General features: G+C 42.4%; 1 protein-coding gene across 1 annotated transcript in view; it reads right to left on the bottom strand.

Moving 5' to 3' along the window:
* Positions 1 to 22,397, bottom strand: part of LOC126413003 (uncharacterized) — a 100,728-nt gene that overhangs the window by 3,785 nt on the left and 74,546 nt on the right. Inside the window, exon 6 of the mRNA XM_050082897.1 lies at positions 18,804 to 18,959. Within this exon, the coding sequence (XP_049938854.1) occupies positions 18,804 to 18,959 (156 nt within the window). The remainder of the gene's footprint in view (positions 1 to 18,803; positions 18,960 to 22,397) is intronic.

Raw genomic sequence — 22,397 nt, 5'->3', positions numbered from 1 at the left:
CACCAAGACTGCTTCCGGATGTGAAAACGGCGTTCGGAGCGGAGTATCAGTTGCGGAGGGGAGTATTTCGAAGGAGACCATGCGCAATAAGTATAAGGTGAGTGTAGAAAAATTTTGTGGATAAAGTCCTGGAATTTTTTGAATAGCCCTCATATAGTAGTGGCTTTCTTTTCCTATGTATGCGCAATATCTGTAAATCCCGTGTTTATGCGTGGTTGCCTAAAGTTCTCTCCGCAGTGGGACTCTCACACCTACAAATGATTAAAACGATCCTGCCATTGACAACCATCACCTAAGAAGTTCCATAAGTATCGTGTTGTTGTTTTACCTCACTTCAGTTTAGCACATCAAACGAATTCTTCCTATCGGGATGCTACTATAATCAATAACAGCTTCGATACCATACATTATTTATTCTGAAAAAAACATATGGAGTACAAAAAATTGTAAAAATTTGGAGTACGCATTGTCACACTCCATTCTAAATTTAATTTCGTGGTTGGCAGAGCATACGTTTAACTTCCTTTTGACCGATGGACACGAAGTTAACAGGTGCTGATTAGAGGTGACAAACAGAAGACCTGCACCATGACTATCGCATTGAGAAAAATCTCAGTAGACAAGCAAATGGAACTCAACATACTTATTGTGAGTGTTTCCCTGTCTTTCAAACCAAAGTGCACATATCACCTATTATAGTACGGACTGCAGTTACATTGTACTGATAGTCTGATCGTTGGGGCATTGGAAGCTGAACAGATGTACGTGACATACCTGTAATTCTCTGCCAACACAGTGGACGCAAGATGCTGTCCGCAAACTCCTAGGGCTGAAATTACCGTAGTACGAGAGAACACGAGCCAAGATTTCTATTTGCTCAGTAGTCACGAACTGAACGCGGGGTCTCGGGTTCGATTCCCGGCCAGTTCGGGGGTTTTCACCGCCAGCGAACTGGGTGTTTGTTTTGTCCTCATCATTTCATCATAACTGAGAAAAATTGCTAGGCTGGGAAGTGTAAATATTGGGAATTTGTACGGGCGCTGATAACCATGCTGTTGAGCGCCACACAAACCAAAATCGTCATCATCATCGTCGTCACGAACTGAAATTCGACTAGCATTCTTCCGAAAAGCAGCACTTTCATGTGTGTCAATCTCTACAGAGAGCTAAAGAAGTGTCACTCGAGTGATAACAATAAGAACTCTATCCACAGAGAAACGACTTTCACGTGCTGCTTGTGGCGAAATCAACACTTCTCAAAATGAAACCACCTGATTCTCTCGCCGGCGTAGTGTCTAGGTTGAAGCCCAGATGGAATTGCCTTCGATCGATCTCCATAGGGAAGTGTGCCACGCGGCGTTTACGTTTGCGCTCAGGCGACGAATCCCAGCGCCCGTTACAAAAAAAATTACCTTCCACTACATCGATCATGTATCTGCCAATCACCCGAAAAATTGAAAAAGAAAACAGTCAAGAGCGCAGGATCATTTATTAAAACGACCAGTTTCGGCAAGTTTCAAAGGCCATACTCAGATTATCAGCCCTGTGAAGATACGTGAGTGCTTGTTAATTAGGGCCTTCAGCCTTTACGTAACCCATACAAAGATCAGAAATACTACAGCTTGACATTTGGCTGGAGCTATACATAACTTGGGCCAAGGATCAGAAACGCTATAGTGTGATGTTTACCCATTTGGTTGGAGTTGGCGTCGTGGTGAACAGCTCTGTGTGATGACAATGGCAACTGCTACTAGTGGCTGCCTGCCAGGAGTTAAATACAGTATGAAAACGTACGAATTTGTTGCATTACATCACCTGTAGTCAATGGGAATTTAACTTACGTAAATTACATTATAATTTGGGAATAAAAAGTAAAAAAAAAAAAGAAATAAATGAGGTCAATTGTACGTACAGATTCTTCAAATGTAGCTGTTCATACAAATAATACAAGTCTTCAATAATCTTGCTATAAATTTATCAAAGACTTTAAAACAGAAACGCCAATAGAAACAGTCGTAGGATCGTTGAATGCCACTTGGTGACGCTTCTTGGTACTTCTAGCGACACTGATTCCATGGAAATATGGTAGGATGGCTACTGGTAGTCAAAGAGACGCTGTAATATGCCGTTTCCATGGAGATGCTGCATATCGGCCACAGGCGACCTGATGTATGGGGGACACTGTTACCATGGAGGCGTCGTTCAGGTGGCCGTTAATGGCTAAAGATGTGTTTATCGGACGCTGTTCCTAGGAAGATGATGCAGTTGCGACAACCGTTGGCCGCCGTAAATGCATCTAGAAAACGACGTGAGAGCTACGATGAATGCACCCTACATCGAAGTAAATACCACTGTAGGTGTAAGTTGAAGTTATGCCATGCTGCTTGAAGTTATCAGCACTAGAATGCTCGAAAGAACATTGAAGTCGTAATTGGGTGGGAGGAAAATAGGAATGCCAAATAAGTTACAATATGAAAGAAATTATGTAAAGCATGATGTTCTTTTTTTTAAGTTTAAGCTTAATAAAAAGAATAAAAAATATGAATTCTTAATGGTGGCAAATTTATAACAAGTATATTGGAATTATAGGATGAGTCAAGTGATAAAAACTATTAAAATATTTGGTTCTTTCTAAAAATCCATAATAACAAACATATAGATAACAGTCGAAATGAAGAGCGAAGAAGCAGTAGCCTTTCCTATATTGTATCTCCAAAAAGTCGAAAAAGGCAATTTAATGAAAATTTCACGAAAATTTCTAGCTCTTGCAATGTGTTCAACAATGTTCCTTTAGGAATAGTATCCAAATTCCAAGGCTATGGGTAATATTGCCTTCTGCCAAATGGGTTAACACCACATTATAGTATTTCTGATCCTTTGTACACATTATGTAAAGCTCCAGCGAAATATCATGTCACAATATTTCTGATCCTCGTATATGTTATGTAAAGGCTGACCTACCTAATTAACAAGCATACTGTGGTCATAATCTGAAAATGACCATTTAAATGTGTCGAAACTGGTCATTCTAATAAATGATTCTGCAGTTTTGACCGTCTTTTCTAACTGATCACTAAGAACAAATCGTTGCTCCCTCCTTCCCATTTTGGTTAAAATTATGAATGCTTTACCTTGACAGGTTTTTGCATATTTTAAAATACTGAGAACCAAAAATAAAAAATTAAATTTCAAAGTTAGCTCCATCAAGTGATATTTAGCATCAGATCAAACATGAAATGCCGAAAATTAATATTAATTCTCATGTTTCCTCCTTTGAACAATGGAAAAGCAGCATCCTATGGATGAAATATAAAATTAGGGATGTCTATAAAAAGAAGGATGATTTGGAACTCAGAATGTACATCCCTCACTCAGTAATCAAATGTCCCTACTATTATTTCTATACTGAATAACGAAATTTATGAAAAATAAATTATATATGAGAGTGCATTAGTGAGAATTACAGCAAAATTAATCTTATCAATCAGTAACTAGAGGTTCCCTTTGACCAACCTCCACAAACCAATTTTATCCATGAGCATTGAATGTAACAGATATCCAATTTTCTTCTTGCAAAATGACATTACTCACGAAGGGGCTAAGTATAATTTAACTTCCACATTAGATCACTCAACCATAAAATGCATTTTTGCTTATGTTAAAATTACCCCTAAATGCGAAAAATTAAGTAAACAAGCCACATATAAAACTGCTATTAAAACCAAATAAATAATAGAAAAAAAGAAGCTGAAAAACAAAAATGAAAATCTTCAAGAAATAGAGTTAATGAAAGTATTAATGAGAAACTGGAATCACATCACTCCAGAATTACAAAAGTGGATAATGGTAGTACTCTGGATATAATTAAAGAAGGAGAATACATCTCCAAGACAATTAGTTGTCTTCACTGAGAATATCCTAACACAAGTATTTAAAGAACAAACCATTAAGTTTCAGTCCACAATAAGAAAATTAATTTATGACAATATTTCTTTTATTTTTTCCAGAAGATAAACAACAATTAAAATGTGTGAACCTACAATTGCTTAGACTTAGTTCACAAATTAAATTACACAAGACTGAACAACAATATGCCCCCTAGTTAATAACAGTAACTGGCCTCCATATATTCTAAAAAAAAACTAAATGAAATTTTAATAGAATTTTACATCTTTGGAAATAACTCAAATATCAAAAATATTTATGTTTTAACAACAAAAATTACCTCTAACCGTCCCACCTAATTTTGCTGCACTAGACAGCAAGAACCTATACGCAAATATTCCAATAGCCAAAATTATTGGTATTATTAAAAACAATTTGCTAAAACACAGTATTATGAACTGTGAAGAAACAATGGAATTCATCAAACTCCTTCAGGCTACATTAATCTTGAACAGTTTTTCTTTCGACTACAGGGCTTATAGATAGAATGATAACCTAGCAATGGAAAATTACCTCAATTGCCAATATTTTTGTCAGTCATTTAGAAAACACTTTTTTTGGAGAAAACCTGCAAATTTTCAGAATAATTGTGTGCTACAAATGATACATAGATGGCATACTTTTATTATAGAATGGATCAAGAGAAGAGTTAAATAATTTAACCACTGTTTTGAATGATGCATTCCCAGATATAGCTTTCACACTCAAATATGAAAATCAAGGAACCATAAATTTTCAGGACCTGACCATGTCTAACAATCATCATAAACATTTTCTTTCTATTTTTAAGATACCAACAAAAAAAAATGGTTCAAATGGCTCTGAGCACTGTGGGACTTAACAGCTGTGGTCATCAGTCCCCTAGAACTTAGAACTACTTAAACCTAACTAACCTAAGGAGATCACACACATCCATGCCCGAGGCAGGATTCGAACCAGCGACCGTAGTAGTCGCGCGGTTCCGGACTGCGCGACTAGAACCGCGAGACCACCCCATAGGGAACATCATGCTTTACATAATTTCTTTCATATTGTAACTTATTTGGCATTAAGTGTTTTCTATTTTTCTCCCACCCAGTTATGACTTCAATGTTCTTAAGAGCATTCTAGTGCTGATAACTTTAAGCAACGTATAATATAACATCAACTTACACCTGCAGTGGTATTTACGTCGATACAAGGCGGATTCATCGCAGTTGCCACAACGTTTTCTAGTTGTATCCACAGTGGCCAACGGCTATTGCAACTGCATGATCTCTCTAGGAAAAGCGTTCGATAAACACATCTGTAACCATTAACGGCCGCCTGAATGACGTCTCCATGGTAACAGCATCCTCCAGACATCTCGTCACATGAGGCCGTTATGAAGTGTCTCCATGGAAATGGTACCTTGCTGCTTATCTTGGTCCACCAATAGCCATCCTATCGGTATTTCTATGGAAACGGCGTCTCAGAAGTGCTAAGAAGGGTCACCAGGTGGAATTCAACGATCTTACAGTTGGTCCTATTGGTGTTTTTATTTTAAAGTCTTTCATAAATTTGTAGCAAGATTAGTAAAAACTTGTATTATTTGTTTGAACAGTCACATTTGCACAGTGCTAGTTGCCCAGCTAGCCTATTTTTTTTTTTTTTACAGTTCATTCAAAAGTTAAGTTATTTACGTAAGTTAAATTCCCATCGGCTGCAGGTGACGTACTGCAGCAAATGCGCACGTTTTGGTACTGTATTTAACGCCTGGCAGGCAGGCACTAGTAGAATTACCATTGTGACCACACAGAGCTATTCCTCACGCCACCAGCTCCAGCCAAGCGGGTAAACACCACGTTATTGTGTTTCTGATCCTTGGTACACGTTGTGTATAGCTGCAGCCAAATATCACGCTTCAGTATTTCTGATCTGTATATATGTTACGTATAGGCTGACTTCCCTAGTTAACCAGCTCTATCATATCTCTAGAGAGCTCATTATTTTAAGATGACCCTTGAAATGTGCATAAGTGGTCATTTAAATAAATTATTCTGCAATGTTAGGTTAGGTTAGCTTAGATTGGATTAGGTACCATAGCCGTGCGGGGTAGCTGCGTAGTGTGAGGCGCCTTGCCACGGTTCGCGCGGCTACCCCCCGTCGGAGGTTCGAGTCCTACCTCGGGCATTGGGTGTGTGCATTATCCTTAGCGTAAGTTAAAATTAGATTACGTAGTGTGTAAGCCTAGGGACCGATGACCTCAGCAGTTTGGTCCCATAGGAACGTACCACCGCCACCTGAAGCTCATATTCCTTTCAGAAGATTTGCTGGAAGTTTCCATTGCCCCTCCTACATCCTTGGCGCACCGCCAATCAAAAACGCGTCTCTACTTGTTGGTGGGAAGTGTGCCCCGGCACTTCTGTGAGAAGATTCCTTGGTGGCCAGTTCGTGACCATAGTATGTGAGCTCGCACTTTCCTTCGCACTAAAAAGGATGTCTTTTTGCCATGTACTGCCCTCGAGTCTTTTTTTCCACATACACATGCCGAATTTTTTTTTCTGCCCACCGTAGTGCTTCCTCCCACCTGCACTGTCCATTCTACGGGGGATCTGTGGGGTCTGGCTTTGTAAATCGCCACCTCTTCGCTCTGTTCTCTCTCAGGGAGTTTATGATCGCCCCTGCAGAACACGACAACGCTTTTCCCAACCCGTCTAGCCAATAGCGGTTTCTGATGATAGCCCACTTCGTCGTTTCTGTCAGCACTCAGGTCTAACTCCCAAACATGGAATACTACAGAAATTGTTAGTGCATAGCGCTAGCCAGTAATAGCCAGTGACATGTTTAATACTCTAATTCTGCATCGTAAATATAAATCGAAAAGAATTAAAAATAACATTAAATGCATGGTGGCAAAATTTGCTGCCTTACATATCTTACATTTATTTACGTCCAGGTTAACTGCCAGAGCCTGCCCCATCCATCAATCCTCTACTGTTTATTCTGCAAATCTATATTGTCTCCTGCCGTTGCTGCTATCTTATAGGGAACCGCATCATCTGCAAATAGCTTTAAAGAGCACCCGGCGCTTTCTACTGTATCATTTATATACAATGTAAACAGTAAGGTCCTGTCACATTTCTTTGAGGTATTCCGAAAATTACATCTGCCGATTTTATTCCTTTAAGAGCGATATGTTGAGTTCTATCCACAAGGAAGTCTTGAATACAGTTGCAAATCAGGTCTGATAGTCGACGAGCTAATATTTTTTTCACGTAACGTTAGTATGCGATGATATCAATGCCTTCCTGAAGTTAAGGGACACAGGATCAACCTGAGCACCGTTGTCTACAGCGCTACTGAGCTCATGGAGGGACGTAATGAGCTCAGTTTCACAGTATCTCTGTTTGCGAAAGCTATGTTGAATTTTAGAGAGGAGATTCTGCAACACATTGATGTCAACGATATAGGTCTGTAGCTGTGTTCATGTGATCTACAGCCTTTCTTGGAAACGGAAATGACCTGGGCTTTTGTCCAGTCGTTATGTACAAGTCGTTGCCCCAGCGATCTACATAAACTGCTGGTAGAAGGGGAGAAAGTTCTTTCGCGTAATCTATGTACAATCTTACAACTACCTCACCTGATCCTAATGCCTTTCCACTACTAAGCGATTGTAATCACTTTTCTACACCACGATCGTCTTTCTCAATATCTGCCATTTCGACGTTCGTTCAATGATTGAAAAGAGGAACTCTCCAGAATGAGATTTTCACTCTGTAGCTGAGTGTGCGCTGATATGGAACTTCCTGGCAGATTAAAACTGTGTGCCCGACCGAGACTCGAACTCGCGACCTTTGCGATTCACAGGCAAGTGCTCTACGACCTGAGCTACCGAAGCACGACTCACGGCCGGTGCTCACAGCTTTACTTCTCCCAGTATCTCGTCTCGTACCTTCCAAACTTTACAGAAGCTCTCCAGCTAACCCTGCAGAACTAGCACTCCTGAAAGAAAGGTTCCTGCGGAGACATGGCTTAGCCACAGCCCGGGGGAAGTTTCCAGAATGAGATTTTCACTCTGCAGCCGAGTGTGCGTAGGAGACGAGATACTGGCAGAAGTAAAGCTGTGAGCACTGGGCACGAGTCGTGCTTCGGTAGCTGAGATTGGTAGAGCACTTGCACGCGACAGGCAAAGGTCCCGAGTTTGAGTCTCGGTCGGACACACAGTTTTAATCTGCCAGGAAGTTTCATATCAGCGCACACTCCGCTGCAGAGTGAAGATCTAATTCTGGAAACATCCCCCAGGCTGTGGCTAAGCCATGTCTCCGCAATATCCTTTATTTCAGGAGTGCTAGTTCTGCATGGTTCGCAGGAGAGCTTCTGTAAAGTTTGGTAGGTAGGAGACAAGATACTGGCAGAAGTAAAGCTGTGAGTACCGGCCATGAGTCGTGCTTCGGTAGCTCAGATGGTAGAGCACTTGCCCGCGAAAGGCAAAGGTCCCGAGTTCGAGTCTCGGTCGGGCACATAGTTTTAATCTGCTAGGAAGTTTCAAAGAGGAAATCTGTTAAAATCTTCTGTGGTGAAACAATTTCGGAAGACCGAATTTAGTATTTCGTCCTTCTCTCCATTTTATTCCGCGAATGACTAGATGATTTCAAAGCTTAATGATTTTACAAAAGCTAAAAAGTTCTGAGAGTTTTTGATCAGATCGGTTGACAAAATTTTACATTGCTTGCAAGTGACGATCGGAGGGATTGCAGTGTTAAAAATCTGCAGATACCAGTCACCGAATGCTGGCCCCTTTTTGACTGGACCAGAGATGGGATTCTTCGTTGACGTCGGTAAGGGGCCTGAAGATGGCATAATGTAACGCTGAAACTGGTTGGTCAGATAAGATAACAATTGGAAACTTTGACGGCTGAAAGTGTTTTTATTCGATATTTTATACAGAGCAGTGTTCTGACCACGACTCACATTTGGAACGTATTGAGGGCATTGCACAGGTGCCGTCCATGGCTAGGCCGTATTTGCCATTAGGCAAGACTAGGTGGCTACCTAGGGCGGCAAAATTTTAGAGGCGGTAAAAGGCAGAAAAAATAATTTCAAATCAAACAGCGAAAAAATTAAGTAAATGAGGAGAAAAAATGAAAAAGAGGAAAAATTGAAACATCGAATAGTTTTTAGAAGCATATGGAAGAGTTACTTAATAAGTCTTTACTTACTTTGACGAATGCAAACACATTGCCTCTATCTACGTCAAAACTAAAACAGCCACTACGGAGTACAAAATATAAACAAATATTATCTTGATTCGTATATGTCGAGCCCTCGAGCGGGTTTCATGCACTGGCTTGCGTTTTGCTTTTGTCTCCGCAGGTCATTTTTCATGCGTCGGGTTGAATTGAGGACTGTCCCCAGAAAATGAGGACGTTTTGTCACTTTAGATTAATGATTAAAAGTATACATTGTGGTGCCGTTGTATGTTGGTGGTGTGGAGGGATTCGAATTTGGGGAGACCGATAGTAGGAAAAAAAGAGGGGGCGTCATTTTTCTAGTTCTTGCCGAGGGCGGCAGAAGACCTAGCAAAGGCCCTGGTCCGTGCTCAAATATAACAACACATTCTGCAGGTTTGGTTAGCATCTGCATTCATGTTCAAGAAAGCATTTCTCGCAGTGTTTCCATATTTTTGTCCAACCACTGTACCTGCATCTGTACAAAACCCGCGCTCACTTTAGTAGTATATACTTTGTGCCTTAACATGGTTGTTTTAAAGTTTTGCGTGTTATAGTTACACGTGTCGGATAAATAAAAAAAATGACCCCCATGAACTAAAACTTAGCCAAGCAATGTGCTAAAATGTGTAAACTTGCAAAACAATTGCTGAGAATAAAACACTCTGGTTTTCAAATTAAAATTTTTGTAAGGCTCCGTCTTTCGGAAGAACCAGTAACTCGTTCCCCGAGGCAGGTCGGTTGCCGCGCAGCCGGGTGTCCCGCCAGCCCAGTATATGAGAGCTGAGTTGTGGCCCAACCAAGTGCAGGAGAGCACGCCACAGTCAGCACACGTCACACCACCAAATCTTGAAAAATGTCAAATCATCTTTCGTTCAAAATCGTTTGTGGAGCTACGATTTTGTAGAGATATTATCAAGGCTGTGTCCATCTCCGTAGCCCTTTCTGCCTTGCGAGTCGAGTGAGCAGGTTGTTCCTGCTTCCGCCTGTATAGCAGCACCGCGTGTGTCGAACTTTAGTGTACGTAGTCTCGTGTGTGTATCAGCCGGTGTCACATCGTTCTTGCCTAGCGGAATTCGTCGTTGGTGTGCTCTGGCGGGGGCGTTTTCTGCCCGCGGCATGATATCTGTCCATTCTCCCAAGAACACTTTCGTCGGGATACCGTTCGTTTCAGTTTTGACAAGAGTACGCGTCATGTGCAACCCGGCTCTCTAGAAGTTCACTGTTTGTTGGTTGATACGATTCGTGTTCCATCTGATCAAGTAGATACTGATTATTTTGATTCTGATTTGCACGCACTTTTTGTGAAGTTTCCAGACCCCTTGCAAGTAGACCGGCGTCTTTCTCGGGTTGATTCTCAGGTGATGTTTAATCATCGTGATGGTTCCGTTAATCCTGTCCTCCTTGAAAATGCGGCGATCGAGTATATTCCGATTAGAGTTTACAATCTTCCACCCGAAGTGAACGATTCTTTTCTCATGTTTCCTTATGGAGTCGTTCGGTATATTAAGCGGAAAGCTGGTCTGTTAAACATTGCTTGCTATGTTGCTGTGGTATACGAACCGCAGAAATGTGTGTTCAAAAGAATATACTTTCACACCTGAATGTTTGTGGTCACCGGAATCATCTAACATAAGCAGGGCAAGAAGCAACCTGTTGCTATGCAATGAAAGTGGCCATTTCTTATCCACTGTACCCGCCGTTTAAGGTTTTAAAGTCGTCCCATGGAAAACGTCGTCCGTTACCATTAGCTGAATTAGTGTCTTCGCAGTCTGCTGTCAGTATTTCCCAGCTTTAGAGGACGCTGGCCATCACTCCGCACGACTTTCAGCCGCTACCGGCAGGTCCAGATGCGGCACCTGTTGCCGTTAATGCGCCGGCATCGGTAGCACAACTTAAACACCGGCGGACTCAGAATGGTGAAGATTTTAAACTCACCCCCCGCTCCCCCTCCCGTTCCTTCCCCTCCCCGCCCCAATACCGCCTCTCCGAGAAGGTGGTGGTGGTGGATGGTGCTTCATTCAGTGGTGATGCTATGATTACCGTCGATAACTACGGTTCTTATTTCGCCAGGGTTGGCAAGGTTGGTTTTGTTGATGTTGAAATGAATGTTGCACGTGCGTCCTCTCATCCATTCTACAAACGTCTGTTCCGGTGGGATCCGATGATTTACCGGAAACATCGTCTGGTGTCCCGCCATTCCAGTGTTCTAGTGAAATGCCATCTCTTCCTCAATCTTATACGACAGAAGAACAGGTTACTACGGATTCTCTTCCGGGCAGTCAGATGATGCAGACAGCTTCAGACGCTGCATCGCTAGTCTCTTCTTTACCTGGTGATGACTTTCATCGCTTCCGGTGGTATTTCTCGCTTTCCGTTGCGTGGAGTGGGGACTCCTCCCTCCCCACAGCGGTCTTTGATGAGCCGCTACCCTTCCGCGTCAAGAAGTTAGGTTGTCACTGAGTGGTGTGAAATGTTTTCAACCTGAGCGTGCAGCGTCGCGACGAAAAAGACAAAGCATGGAATCTGCACCTTCCGGTCGAGAGGATTCAGATCCTGTAACTTCATCCGCGCCTTCTGCCGGTGCTGGGGAGAGTGGGACGTGATGTGTACATTTTTTTCTAGTTCTGCTTTCATGCCTTACTTGTGTTAATTAACGTAGATGTATACGTTTCTTACCTTAAATGTTAACAGGATAAGCTCTCCACTATGGCATGCTGCGTTACGACGGTTTATTTATGATTCCCAAGCTGATGTGTTTTTGCAAGAAGTATTATCTGATGCGTTTTTTCCTGGGTATTCTATGTTTTTTAACACTGCGCAAGAAAATTCTACTGGCATGGTCGTGCTTTACATGGATGGCATTCCGTCGACAGACTTTGATACGCATGACGACGGTCAGGGTATGGGGTATCGCTTCTATGATGCCTTAATTTTTCTTTATGCTACATCTGGATCTGGTCGTACATATGGCCTCTCGAGCTTTTATAAGGAGGAAGTCATTTATTTACTTCGTCAAAATCCGCCAAAGATTTTGATGAGGGCAGATTTCAACTGCATCTTACGTCGTGTGGTTCGGACTCCCAACTATAACTATTGTCGTGAACTTAATGATGTACTGGCGTCATTGAATCTACAAGATTCCTTGATCTGCAGGTATGCATTTTACATATTTTACAGTACTTCTAGTAGTCGAATGTACCACTTTTGTTCGTGTGCTTCCTTATACAGCCAACTCTTGTCAGTTGATGTAATCCCAGCCAGCTTCACTGATCACTGTGCTGTTTCAGTGGCTCTTAACCATGTCCTGCAGCGGATACATCTTACGTCTGGCGGACCTCTCTCTGGATGATATCATTGCTGTCGTGTGGGGCAGGCAATCGGTTTGACAGTGCGTTATCCCTCAATTATGGAATGGTGGGATGACATTGCTAAATTTTGACTAGTCGCTGCACTCATGCGCTTTAGGGCTGGTAAAGCGGCTGAAATGAGGACTCAGGAATTTTAGTATACTGACCTTCGTGGTCTTTATGATAGTGCTCGAGACGTCCCTTTAAGACTTGTGGAAGTTCATCGTGTGAAGGCGAAACTCCTGCAACCCAAAAGACTACAATTAGATGGTCTTCGTTTGCGATCTCAGCTGCATTCGATTCTCCATGATGAGTTGGCGTCTCTGTATAATCTTAAAAATGAACATGAACAGTCACAACCATAAGAAACTTCTTTTTTATGAGGTTACCTGTTTCTGTATATTTTAATCCAACTTCAGACCTCACACCATGATGGTAGATAGTGGCTGTGAACGAAGCAGGCGCCACGACTCGGCGAGTCAGTGTTCGTAGAGTCGTAGCGCCTGCTCCGTTCACAGCCACTATCTACCATCATGGTGTGAGGTCTGAAGATGGTCTAAAACAGACCGGAACCGGTAACATCATAAAAAAAGAAGTTTCGTGTGGTTGTGACTGTTGACGTTCAATTTTAAGTAATTAAAAAAAAACGCTGTACTCCAAGAGAAATGTTCTCAAAAATTTCTGTATAATCTAAGTCGGCTTTGAACGCGATTTCAGAGGACATGTCTCACTACCCTTCGTCCTATAGATGCACGTTAGTGGCCATCCCAACCTGATATAACGCATGAACTTTCCGGTATTTTCCAATCTTTACATAGGAGTGGCATCAGACGGTATACCGTCTGCTGATTTTATTTCCCTCTTTGACAGTGTTGTTACTCCAGCTCTTCGTGAGGAGTTTTTGGCAACTTTTCACAGTGATCAGATATCTGACGTTGTAGTTCGGTCTCCTTCCCGCAAATCACCGGATTTGGATGGGCTTCCCAAAGAATTTTGTGTTCGGTTTTGGCCTCTGATAGGAGATACGGTAACATTTATGGTGAATGAAGTTGTGCAAGGGGTACATATCTGTGCCTCCTTTAAGCTCGTAAAAATCGTTTCAATTCCCAAAAAGACGGGACATCTGTCCGTGGATAAGGTCTGACCGATAACGCTACTCAAGTTTGATTATAAAGTCGTAGCGCTGGTGATAAACAGTCGCTTGTCGCTTTTGCTCGCTGACATTATCGCGCATTATCAAAGTTGTGTCCAGGGTCGTACTTTTGGCTCCCGTTGCTGAATGTCGTGATCTTATCTCTATCGTTTCCACTATTGCCGTGTCGGGAGGTTTACTTTTTATTGATTTTTATCATGCATTTGATCGGGTTAGTCATGATTTTCTGTTGAGGGTGTTGACGGCTTTTGGTTTTAATAATAACGCACGACAGATATTCATCTTTCTGATGATGATGAGATCCCATATTCCGAGGAGCGTAGGGGACGATGCGGGAGACCCGCACCGCGGTACTAGGCAAGGCCCTAGTGGAGGTCGTTTGCCATTGCCTTCCTCCGACCGAAATGGGGATGAATGATGATGACGACACAACAGCACCCTGATCCCGCCGGGAATCGAACCGAGACCCCATGCGCGGGAAGCGAGAACGCTACCGCAAGACCACGAGCTACGGTCTTCATCTTTCTATTTACTGATATTTAGGCGTCTCATGACTTGAATGGTCGTCTTAAGAAGAGCAGTGAAAATGTAGAAATTATGTTAAAATCGTATACACGTCATTTGTAAAATCGTTGGCGTTACTGGTATCATAAAGTAATATTTGTGCGACTGTTTAACGGTTTTGTCACAACTATTAGAATAGTCACAACTATTAGAATAACGAGTTGCATTTGTAAGATTTGTTATCTATTTGATGGTAAAAATCGTTTCGTATCAATATGCCATACACCTGGTTTTCTTACGAATAAATACCAGTAGCTCTGGACCTCACTTAACGAATTACACTAAATTTTAATGCATTTTATGTGGCTGGCTCTAACATAGATTATGAACCATAAACGAATTAATTAAATTTAAAACATAAATATTTAAAAATGAAGACTTAAAACGATATGTAAGTCTTTCCCTACTGGCTGACGCCGATGCCTTAGGCTATGGAGCGGCGTCTCTCTACCCTATATAACTCGTGGCTGCTTAGCCATCAGCATCAGTTACAATGACTGAGGCCTCCACAGCGGGTCAGGCGCCATCGCCGTCATCCAGATGGGTAATGATACATCGTTTTTGAGTATACTTCTACGTCATTGACTTGTCTATGTAATATAGCACTTTTACTTTTCTTATTACAGTGCACACTCTGATGATGTCCCCTAATTAAAAGACCGAAATCGGTCAGAAGTTAACATCAGCTGCCACCAAGACTGTATTTAAAAATTGTAACAGATGACATTAATTAGACTCTATCAGCGGAGTCCCATCAACCGGACGCAACAGTTTTGCGTGATAACAACCAATTTGTTGCTCAAAGCAGAGAAATATTGAGGTATAAATACTGCTATCTTCAAAACTACTTATCTGAATTCAGAAAGTGGAACACGTTTGAATTCATCTCTTTCAGATGTACGAATCATGGAGCAGAAATTTCCCTAGTTCTATTTAAAAAAGCGCAGTTAGTACCGATATCTTCATACCATGATTAAGTCCCATAGTGCTTAGAGCCATTTGAATTTTTCATAGCATGAATATAGCCATGACCAGAGCCTACACTTCGTTTAGTGAGGATTTCATCTGCGCGAAAACATAATTACGATATTATCGAGGATCTCGGAAATATATGAGACGAACAACTAATCTGAAACACCCTTCATATATACATGCACGAAATGAAAAGAACATTTCATGCTGGCAAATGGACCATGTTAAAGAGAGAGAAATTTCATAGCAACGCGAGATGTACGATACTGGCGACAGAACTGTTGTAAAGTCTTCCTCTAAATTTACCCTACAGTGTTTCGCGTGCATGAAGTCGCCTTTTTTTCCAAATATTCCCATTTGTGTTATCCTACCATTTCCGCCGATTTGCCATACTGGCTATGCTGACTTATTAAGAATTCGATATCTGCTGTCATATCTACGTGATAAGAACTTCCAACTTTGGTTTAATACACTAGAGATAGCCTCACAAGAGAGTTGCATGTGGTTTTCTATACAGATTCCTGTTATGTGTTCTTCCCAGTTCATACGACTTTTTACTGTTATTCCTAAAGTTATATTTATATAAAATCTTGTAATCAGATACTGTCAGGTCTGATGTTAATTACACCAAATGTAAATGCAGTCCAAGTCGTCCTAAACTTTGTATGTCTCAGAATCGTTAGCGTGCAGTCTGATAGTGTTGCTAAGCCTGTGTACATTGAAAACACCCTTAATTACCAGTTTATTTAACATTCGCCGCCCGATATAACGTACCTTGTTCTGTTAATAAAAAGCCTGTGTATATTGAAAACACCCTTAATTACCAGTTTATTTAACATTCGCCGCCCGGTATAATGTAGCTTGTTCTGTTAGTAAAAAGTGCGGCTAGCCGGCGCATATCTGCGAGAACAACCGTATGATCGTATCTTTGTCATCAGTCCACGCCTTTCAGTCGCAACATTTGTACCTCTTATCGTTAATCGCAGCTCCCTTAATGAAGACAGTAAATTTCTTACTTGCAGGGTTATTTCAACCATGAGACATTAAATTTTAAGCGGCGATCAAAAAGTTTCCGTTTGCGGGCGTTGCTGCAGCGTATACGCAACCCAGCGCTACTACAAATGGGTATGTAAGCACCAACATGTAGGCAAGGGGTTAGTGTGGCCTTCGAACGGAAACTATTTCAACCGCCTTTTGTAATTAATATTTCGTGTATTTATTCAGACAGACTGGTGACGAAGGAGATAAACCACAAACCATAATAAGAATAAGACATCTGAAGTTCGTAAATAGTCAAAGTATTATAACTGAAATGGGCATAGTTACAGGAACCATACATATTCCTAATGGACTAACAGCACCGGATCACGGGTAAAAATGCACAAAGTATCGTAAGCAAAATGATTTAAAGGTCGAATCAACGCCATTGCATTGTAGATTCAGCAGTACGAAGTGGTCATATTTCAAGCAGGCAGTAGGTCTATGTAGTCAACGATGTGATCAGAAAGAAAAGAAACTTGGTATTTGGAGAAAAACTACAGGAGATCGTAGGGATACGATTGTGAGACCAATACTGCCTCTTGCGAGTTACAACGGCCAGCATGCTAACAGCAAACTCATCTGAAACATAATGATGGTGGGATGGACAAGCGCGCTGCTAAGACCTGTTTTAAAGGCTCTGACCCGTAGGCCATTACCTCGCTGTAAAAAAAGAAAGTCATAGGTTCCCAGCATTACGTAGGCTTATCGCAAAAGACTGCCCTAAGCACAGACTGGGTTTTACGAGAGCCTACATTTTTAATGGTTGTCGAGCTTAAGTTGAAAGACGACCAGAAAGTGTAATTCGTTAGCATTCTTCCGGATCCCACGAAGAGAAAAACTAATTTGAATTCAAATCCATTTGATTCAATTTCCACTATCTTAAGAATATTTTTTCATGATCTAGTTACGCTTATGACATCCCAACTTTTGCAAATGAACCTTCATTACCTCCGAATCATCACTGGTCTCGTTATCATGGAAAGAGCATGTAATCTGACGTACAAATATTTAAATGTCGAGAAACAACATTGTAATTCTATATAGCAAAAACTGTGCCTTTGTTTACTACTGCTTTATCCTCCAGGAAAAAATTTTAATGTTGGCACCCGATTTAGACGCCTCTTGTAGAAGATGCTGCTATGTCACTGGAATGTATGAGGGTCATTCCCGAACTATCAACTCCCAATTATTTTTATGGAAACTTCAACAGGTAATGAGAGCACAGTGACAAAGTTAAATGGGGTAACGCTTCAGCTACATACTGCCATTTTTCTAGATACTCTCCATCATTCGTTATGCACTTTTTCCAACGATGAGCAAGAGCCTGTATGCTACTCTCATAAGATCGCGTACCAGCTGTGGCTAGGCACTGTCTTATAGCTCTGACGAAAGCATCTGAGTCTGGAAAATGCGGGCTTCATTTATAGGCCCAAAAGATGGACTGTACGGGCGATGTTGCAGCACAGTCCATCCAAATTTGAGAATGAGATCCATGGCCAGAAAACTGTGGTGGACTAGGGGTTTTCATGTTACAAGTAGAAGCTTTCTTCCTCTTTCCTCTACTTCCTGGAATTTTTGACTTTCAGTCTAGTTGGTCTCTTGTTGCGACCTTCTGAATTGACCGTTGTCTTGCGCTCCGAAACAACCAGAAGAACTATACTCTGCCTATCCCAGAAGACTGTGCTCTTTACTTTGTTTGCAGACTGTTGTACCTTGAACCCCTTCTTTTTTGGGGAATTCGGAAGTCATCACTCCACTGATTGTCCTTTGGATCGTGGTTGCTAGTAGCGATACTACGTATCACTTCCATTTATTAAGTTACTGCTCCAGAAGGTCCCGAAAAATTTCCATTCGTTTATTTTTCAGTCTCGTGTTGACATCTGGAGTAAGCAACCTGTAAACATTTTCAACAATCAAGTTGCATAACATCTTGTACAAAGCATTACAGCAGACATTCATCTGTGTGCACAATTCCTTGATTGTAATCCGCCAATCATAACGGGTGATTTTATCGAGACATTGTTTATTATGAGGGATGGAGACGCTGCTTATTATGAGGGATGGCAGCTGTGCAGGGTGGACTAGGGCGTGACAGTACATGCTTTGTACCACTACTGAAGTGCAGTACCCTCCGCCTCTCATAGCCCCGTATACTGCATCGCCTCTCTGCGCCTTTAGCAAGTGTCAATGGATTTCAGTTGGCTCAGTATGTTCAGCAGAGAAGAATTCAGTGATGCGCCTCTATTTTATACGCACCTCAATGTCGGACATAATTTTGGAGTGCTCCCTTATTGTTGCTATCTCTCTGCAGGACAACGAAACTAACAAGACGTTAGAGGCAAGATTTTAAAAAAAATATTCCTTCACCAACATAATCTGGCTCAGACATACAAAGCCAACGCAACAAAACTAAGAGGGATTTATTTCAGTGACATCCGAAGTTTCAAAGTGTCACAAAGTGAACATCTTGTGGGTATGCATCACCCCATTCTCCCATTCTTTAACTCTTCCGACATGCAGTTTGGGAAGAGCAGTCTAGTGTGTCTGGTTGAGCTGACTTAACAGTTGGGCAGTGGTGCAGATACGTACCCGGAGAAAGGTGCGCTTGGAGAGGGTGTACGTCTTGCCGACAGTGATGGTGGGTGGACGCGCGCAGCGCAGCATGAAGACCAGCAGCAAGCGGTGCAGCTTTCTGGGGCTGTCCAGCCAGGCGCTGGCGAACGCCGACATGGAGAGCCGCTCCCCCTGGAACAAGTGCTGGCTGCACTGTGGGCCAGAGGTGGTCGCATGTACAGCACATGTAATTAGAGCTGTTGATAGTAGTACTGGAACAAGCCCGGTACCATTCCAATGCCGGTACCATTCCAAAGTACCGTTATCCATGATGGCGCCCATGACGTCAGAGACACAACCCCCGCCTACATATACGCGCTAGGCATAGCCTTTCGTAAATATTTTCATAACACCACCACCATTCCAAAGCACCATTATTCAACAACAACAAGAAGGTCGCACCCATTGTATCCACCACGTGGTGCGTGTCTAGTTCCTATTGCCGTGGCGCGGTGCGAGAGAGAGGGATAGTGTCATCTCTCTATGTCACACCCCCGCGCCTACATACACGCGCTAGGCAGGACCTATATAAATCAGTGCACGGTCCACCTCACTCTCACACTGCTCGTATACTTCGTTCGTCCAGTACTTGTTACGTCTTAGTAATTAAACGTGCAAAAATGAAGCGTTCACGATCCGCCAGTGGCAGCAGCAGCAGCAGCAAACGTGCTCATGTGGACGAAGTTCCCTCGTGGTTCTCGTCTGCTGTCCCGCTCGTCGTCAGCTGGTCAGTCACCGCCACAAAGTGTAACTGCACTCACTAAGGATATGATATTTTATATATGATTACTTATTGCCTAAGCCACTTCTCTTACGTCGTCAGCCGGCCGTGGTGGCCGTGCGGTTCCAGGCGCTCCAGTCCGGAGCCGCGTTGCTGCTACGGTCGCAGGTTCGAATCCTGCCTCGGGTGTGGATGTCTGTGATGTCCTAAAGTTAGTTAGGTCTAAGTAGTTCTAAGTTATAGGGGACAGATGACCTCCGATGTTAAGTCCCATAGTGCTCAGAGCCACTTGAACCACTCTTACGTCGTCACGTACAATATATTACAATTATTTTACAGAAAGACATTTCTAAAACAAAATTTTCAAAACAAAATTACAGAAACAAGCATGATGGTCTTCTCCTGCGGATAAAATAAACGTTTATTAATTTAGTCATCCCGTCACCACATGGTCTCTAACTACTAATTTCTACTTTCTACAGTTGACGTCAACATACCGTGACCTTTTATAGTAAACTCCTTTCCCTGGCGTCGCTCAGTTGCTGCTATTATCTGTGAACAATTAAAAACATTTGTTGCACATTATTGTAGGTTACTGTAACTCCGAATTTCTCCGATACCCCTTTGATGTTGTGCTTGTTTGACTGGTTATGGTATTGGTTTTCCGCTTCTGCCTGTAACGGTAGGCTCAATTCAACGTCATGCTTATTGAACAAAACAAGAGTTAGTTTTGCACGTTACAGCAAGTAAAAATCAGTGATAGCGGTCAAGGTTCATGGCTGGACTTCAGAGCATCTATCTTTTGTGGTGAACTTCATTATCTTCCTTTAAACTGAATGGCGTGTTGTTTTAGTGTCTCTGCTTAACTCAAATAGTTAAGCCCTGACTCGGCTAGCGTCGGTAATACGTCTCTACAACACTCCTACGGCGCAAATCATCAATAAGGTCTGCCGATCACGCTATTGTGTGCGACCAGCCACCTGATTTACGTCTTTCTATGGCGGCTCAAAACTTGCCTTTTCACACAACATCCTCATCGCTTCCATTACGAATTATCCATGTTTGGTGCGTGCCTATCGCCTAATTGCGATTGACTGGCCACCGGATAATCGTTTTGATCACCGTACTCACATTAGCAACACAATGGAGAAAACAGGTGCGTCTCGAACACTACTGCGTCGGACAGACCACCTCATAATTATCACCCGAAACACCCACTACCGCCATACGCTAATAACGCAACGGGTGGGTCCTGAACACCAACGCGTCGGACATCACACCCTGCACTCGTCTCAAGAAACGCAACACATTCGGTGGGACGCAATGTCCACCTACCACATCACAACACGCTCATCACACCCAAAATCCATCCACCACAGATCCAGATTTTGTCCTGAAAGTTCTCCTGTCCAATAGCCTTGCCATAAATTTTCGTATAGGAAGTTATCTACATAAGATAACCCCTTCTATAATTAATCTAATACTTCTAAATATTGTTTGTGTCATAGCTGAAGCAAATTTTCTATACTAAGCGACCCAGTGGTCCCCATACAACAAAATTTAACATCAAACACATAATATAGACACAATCCATACCAAAATAAGACAAGCGCATGAAAAATAGCAAAACAAATACACACAACATAAAACAAATAATCACAAAACACAAATAAAACACTGCCTATACTAATACAAATAAACATCGCCAACAAATCACAAAAATCTAATCTAATTATACACTACTTTGTTCCCGGCCGCGTTCTTCCGCTGCCGAGTGTGCTGCCCTAGTCATTCTTGTCTGTTTTGCGCATTTTGCGTACGGCCAGGGTTCGCCGGACGTATTTCGATTATTTGTGCAGGTTCTGGATTGCGGTCTTCACTCGCTCTCCAGCTCTGCACTGGTTGATCCCTTCCATTTTGGTAGGCTGGGTTCCAGTTATTATTACCCTGGTTCCACCTACGTTCCTGTGGCGGAAAATTTTGTCGTATATTATCGCGCCACTGTGGGTTGTTTCCCCTATTGTTACCGTTACCGGCATAATTATTCCTCATCTGGTTTCTGTTTCTCTCTATATTCGCGTCTTGGCTTTCCTCATGCGGTTCCCTTTGCTTCTTCTTCTCACGCACCTGCTGCTCGTTATAGGCAAACTCCAGTTCCCTAAGAATGCCCTTAAATGCTTCTACGTCATTTCCGCATCTGCCAGCTAGCGTCTGCTGATATGTAAGTGGCAACTTCATATAGCATACGCGTATAATCTCCCCAGGGCTGCACGGTTCGTCCAGATACTGATTCTTTCCAGCATGTACTCAAAAAATTTCACAACACTTCGGAAACCTGAGCTCTCAAAGTCGTGTGTCGTAAGGATTTCCTGTTTAGTTCTGCTTTGGGTCTCCTTTCACCATTATCTGCTCATAAATGCGTCGCGGAACTCTTGGTACGTTCTGCAACCTTTAGCAACACTACGCATACTTTCCGCTGATGCACCTTCCAAGTGCGCACACACAAAGTCAAGTTTGTACATTAACGGCCACTGTGGTGGTAACGTTAGATCAAACTGTCCAATGAACGTTTTTGGATGTAACGTATTATTATCATCCTTATAGTGCTGGAACTTGCGTACCGACAAAGTGTTTATAATCAAACTGCCTAGTTTCATCTTTCTGCGGTGGCGTTTCGATGTTTTCATAAACTACCTTCGCGTGCGCCTCCTGGATATCCTGTGACTCTTGCAAGTGCGAGGTGGATCGCCTAAGCGGGTAGCAATTGCTTGCGCCAGTTGTTCTGCTACTGAACTCCGCCTCCAGCAAATCACTTATTACACGCGGTACCTCCGTACGTGTGACTCGCG

Source organism: Schistocerca serialis, chromosome 7 (assembly GCF_023864345.2).
Source record: "Schistocerca serialis cubense isolate TAMUIC-IGC-003099 chromosome 7, iqSchSeri2.2, whole genome shotgun sequence".
Classification (NCBI taxonomy): Eukaryota; Metazoa; Arthropoda; class Insecta; order Orthoptera; family Acrididae; genus Schistocerca; species Schistocerca serialis.
Note: the sequence above shows the minus strand (reverse complement) of the source record. Positions and strands in the feature narration are given on the sequence as shown.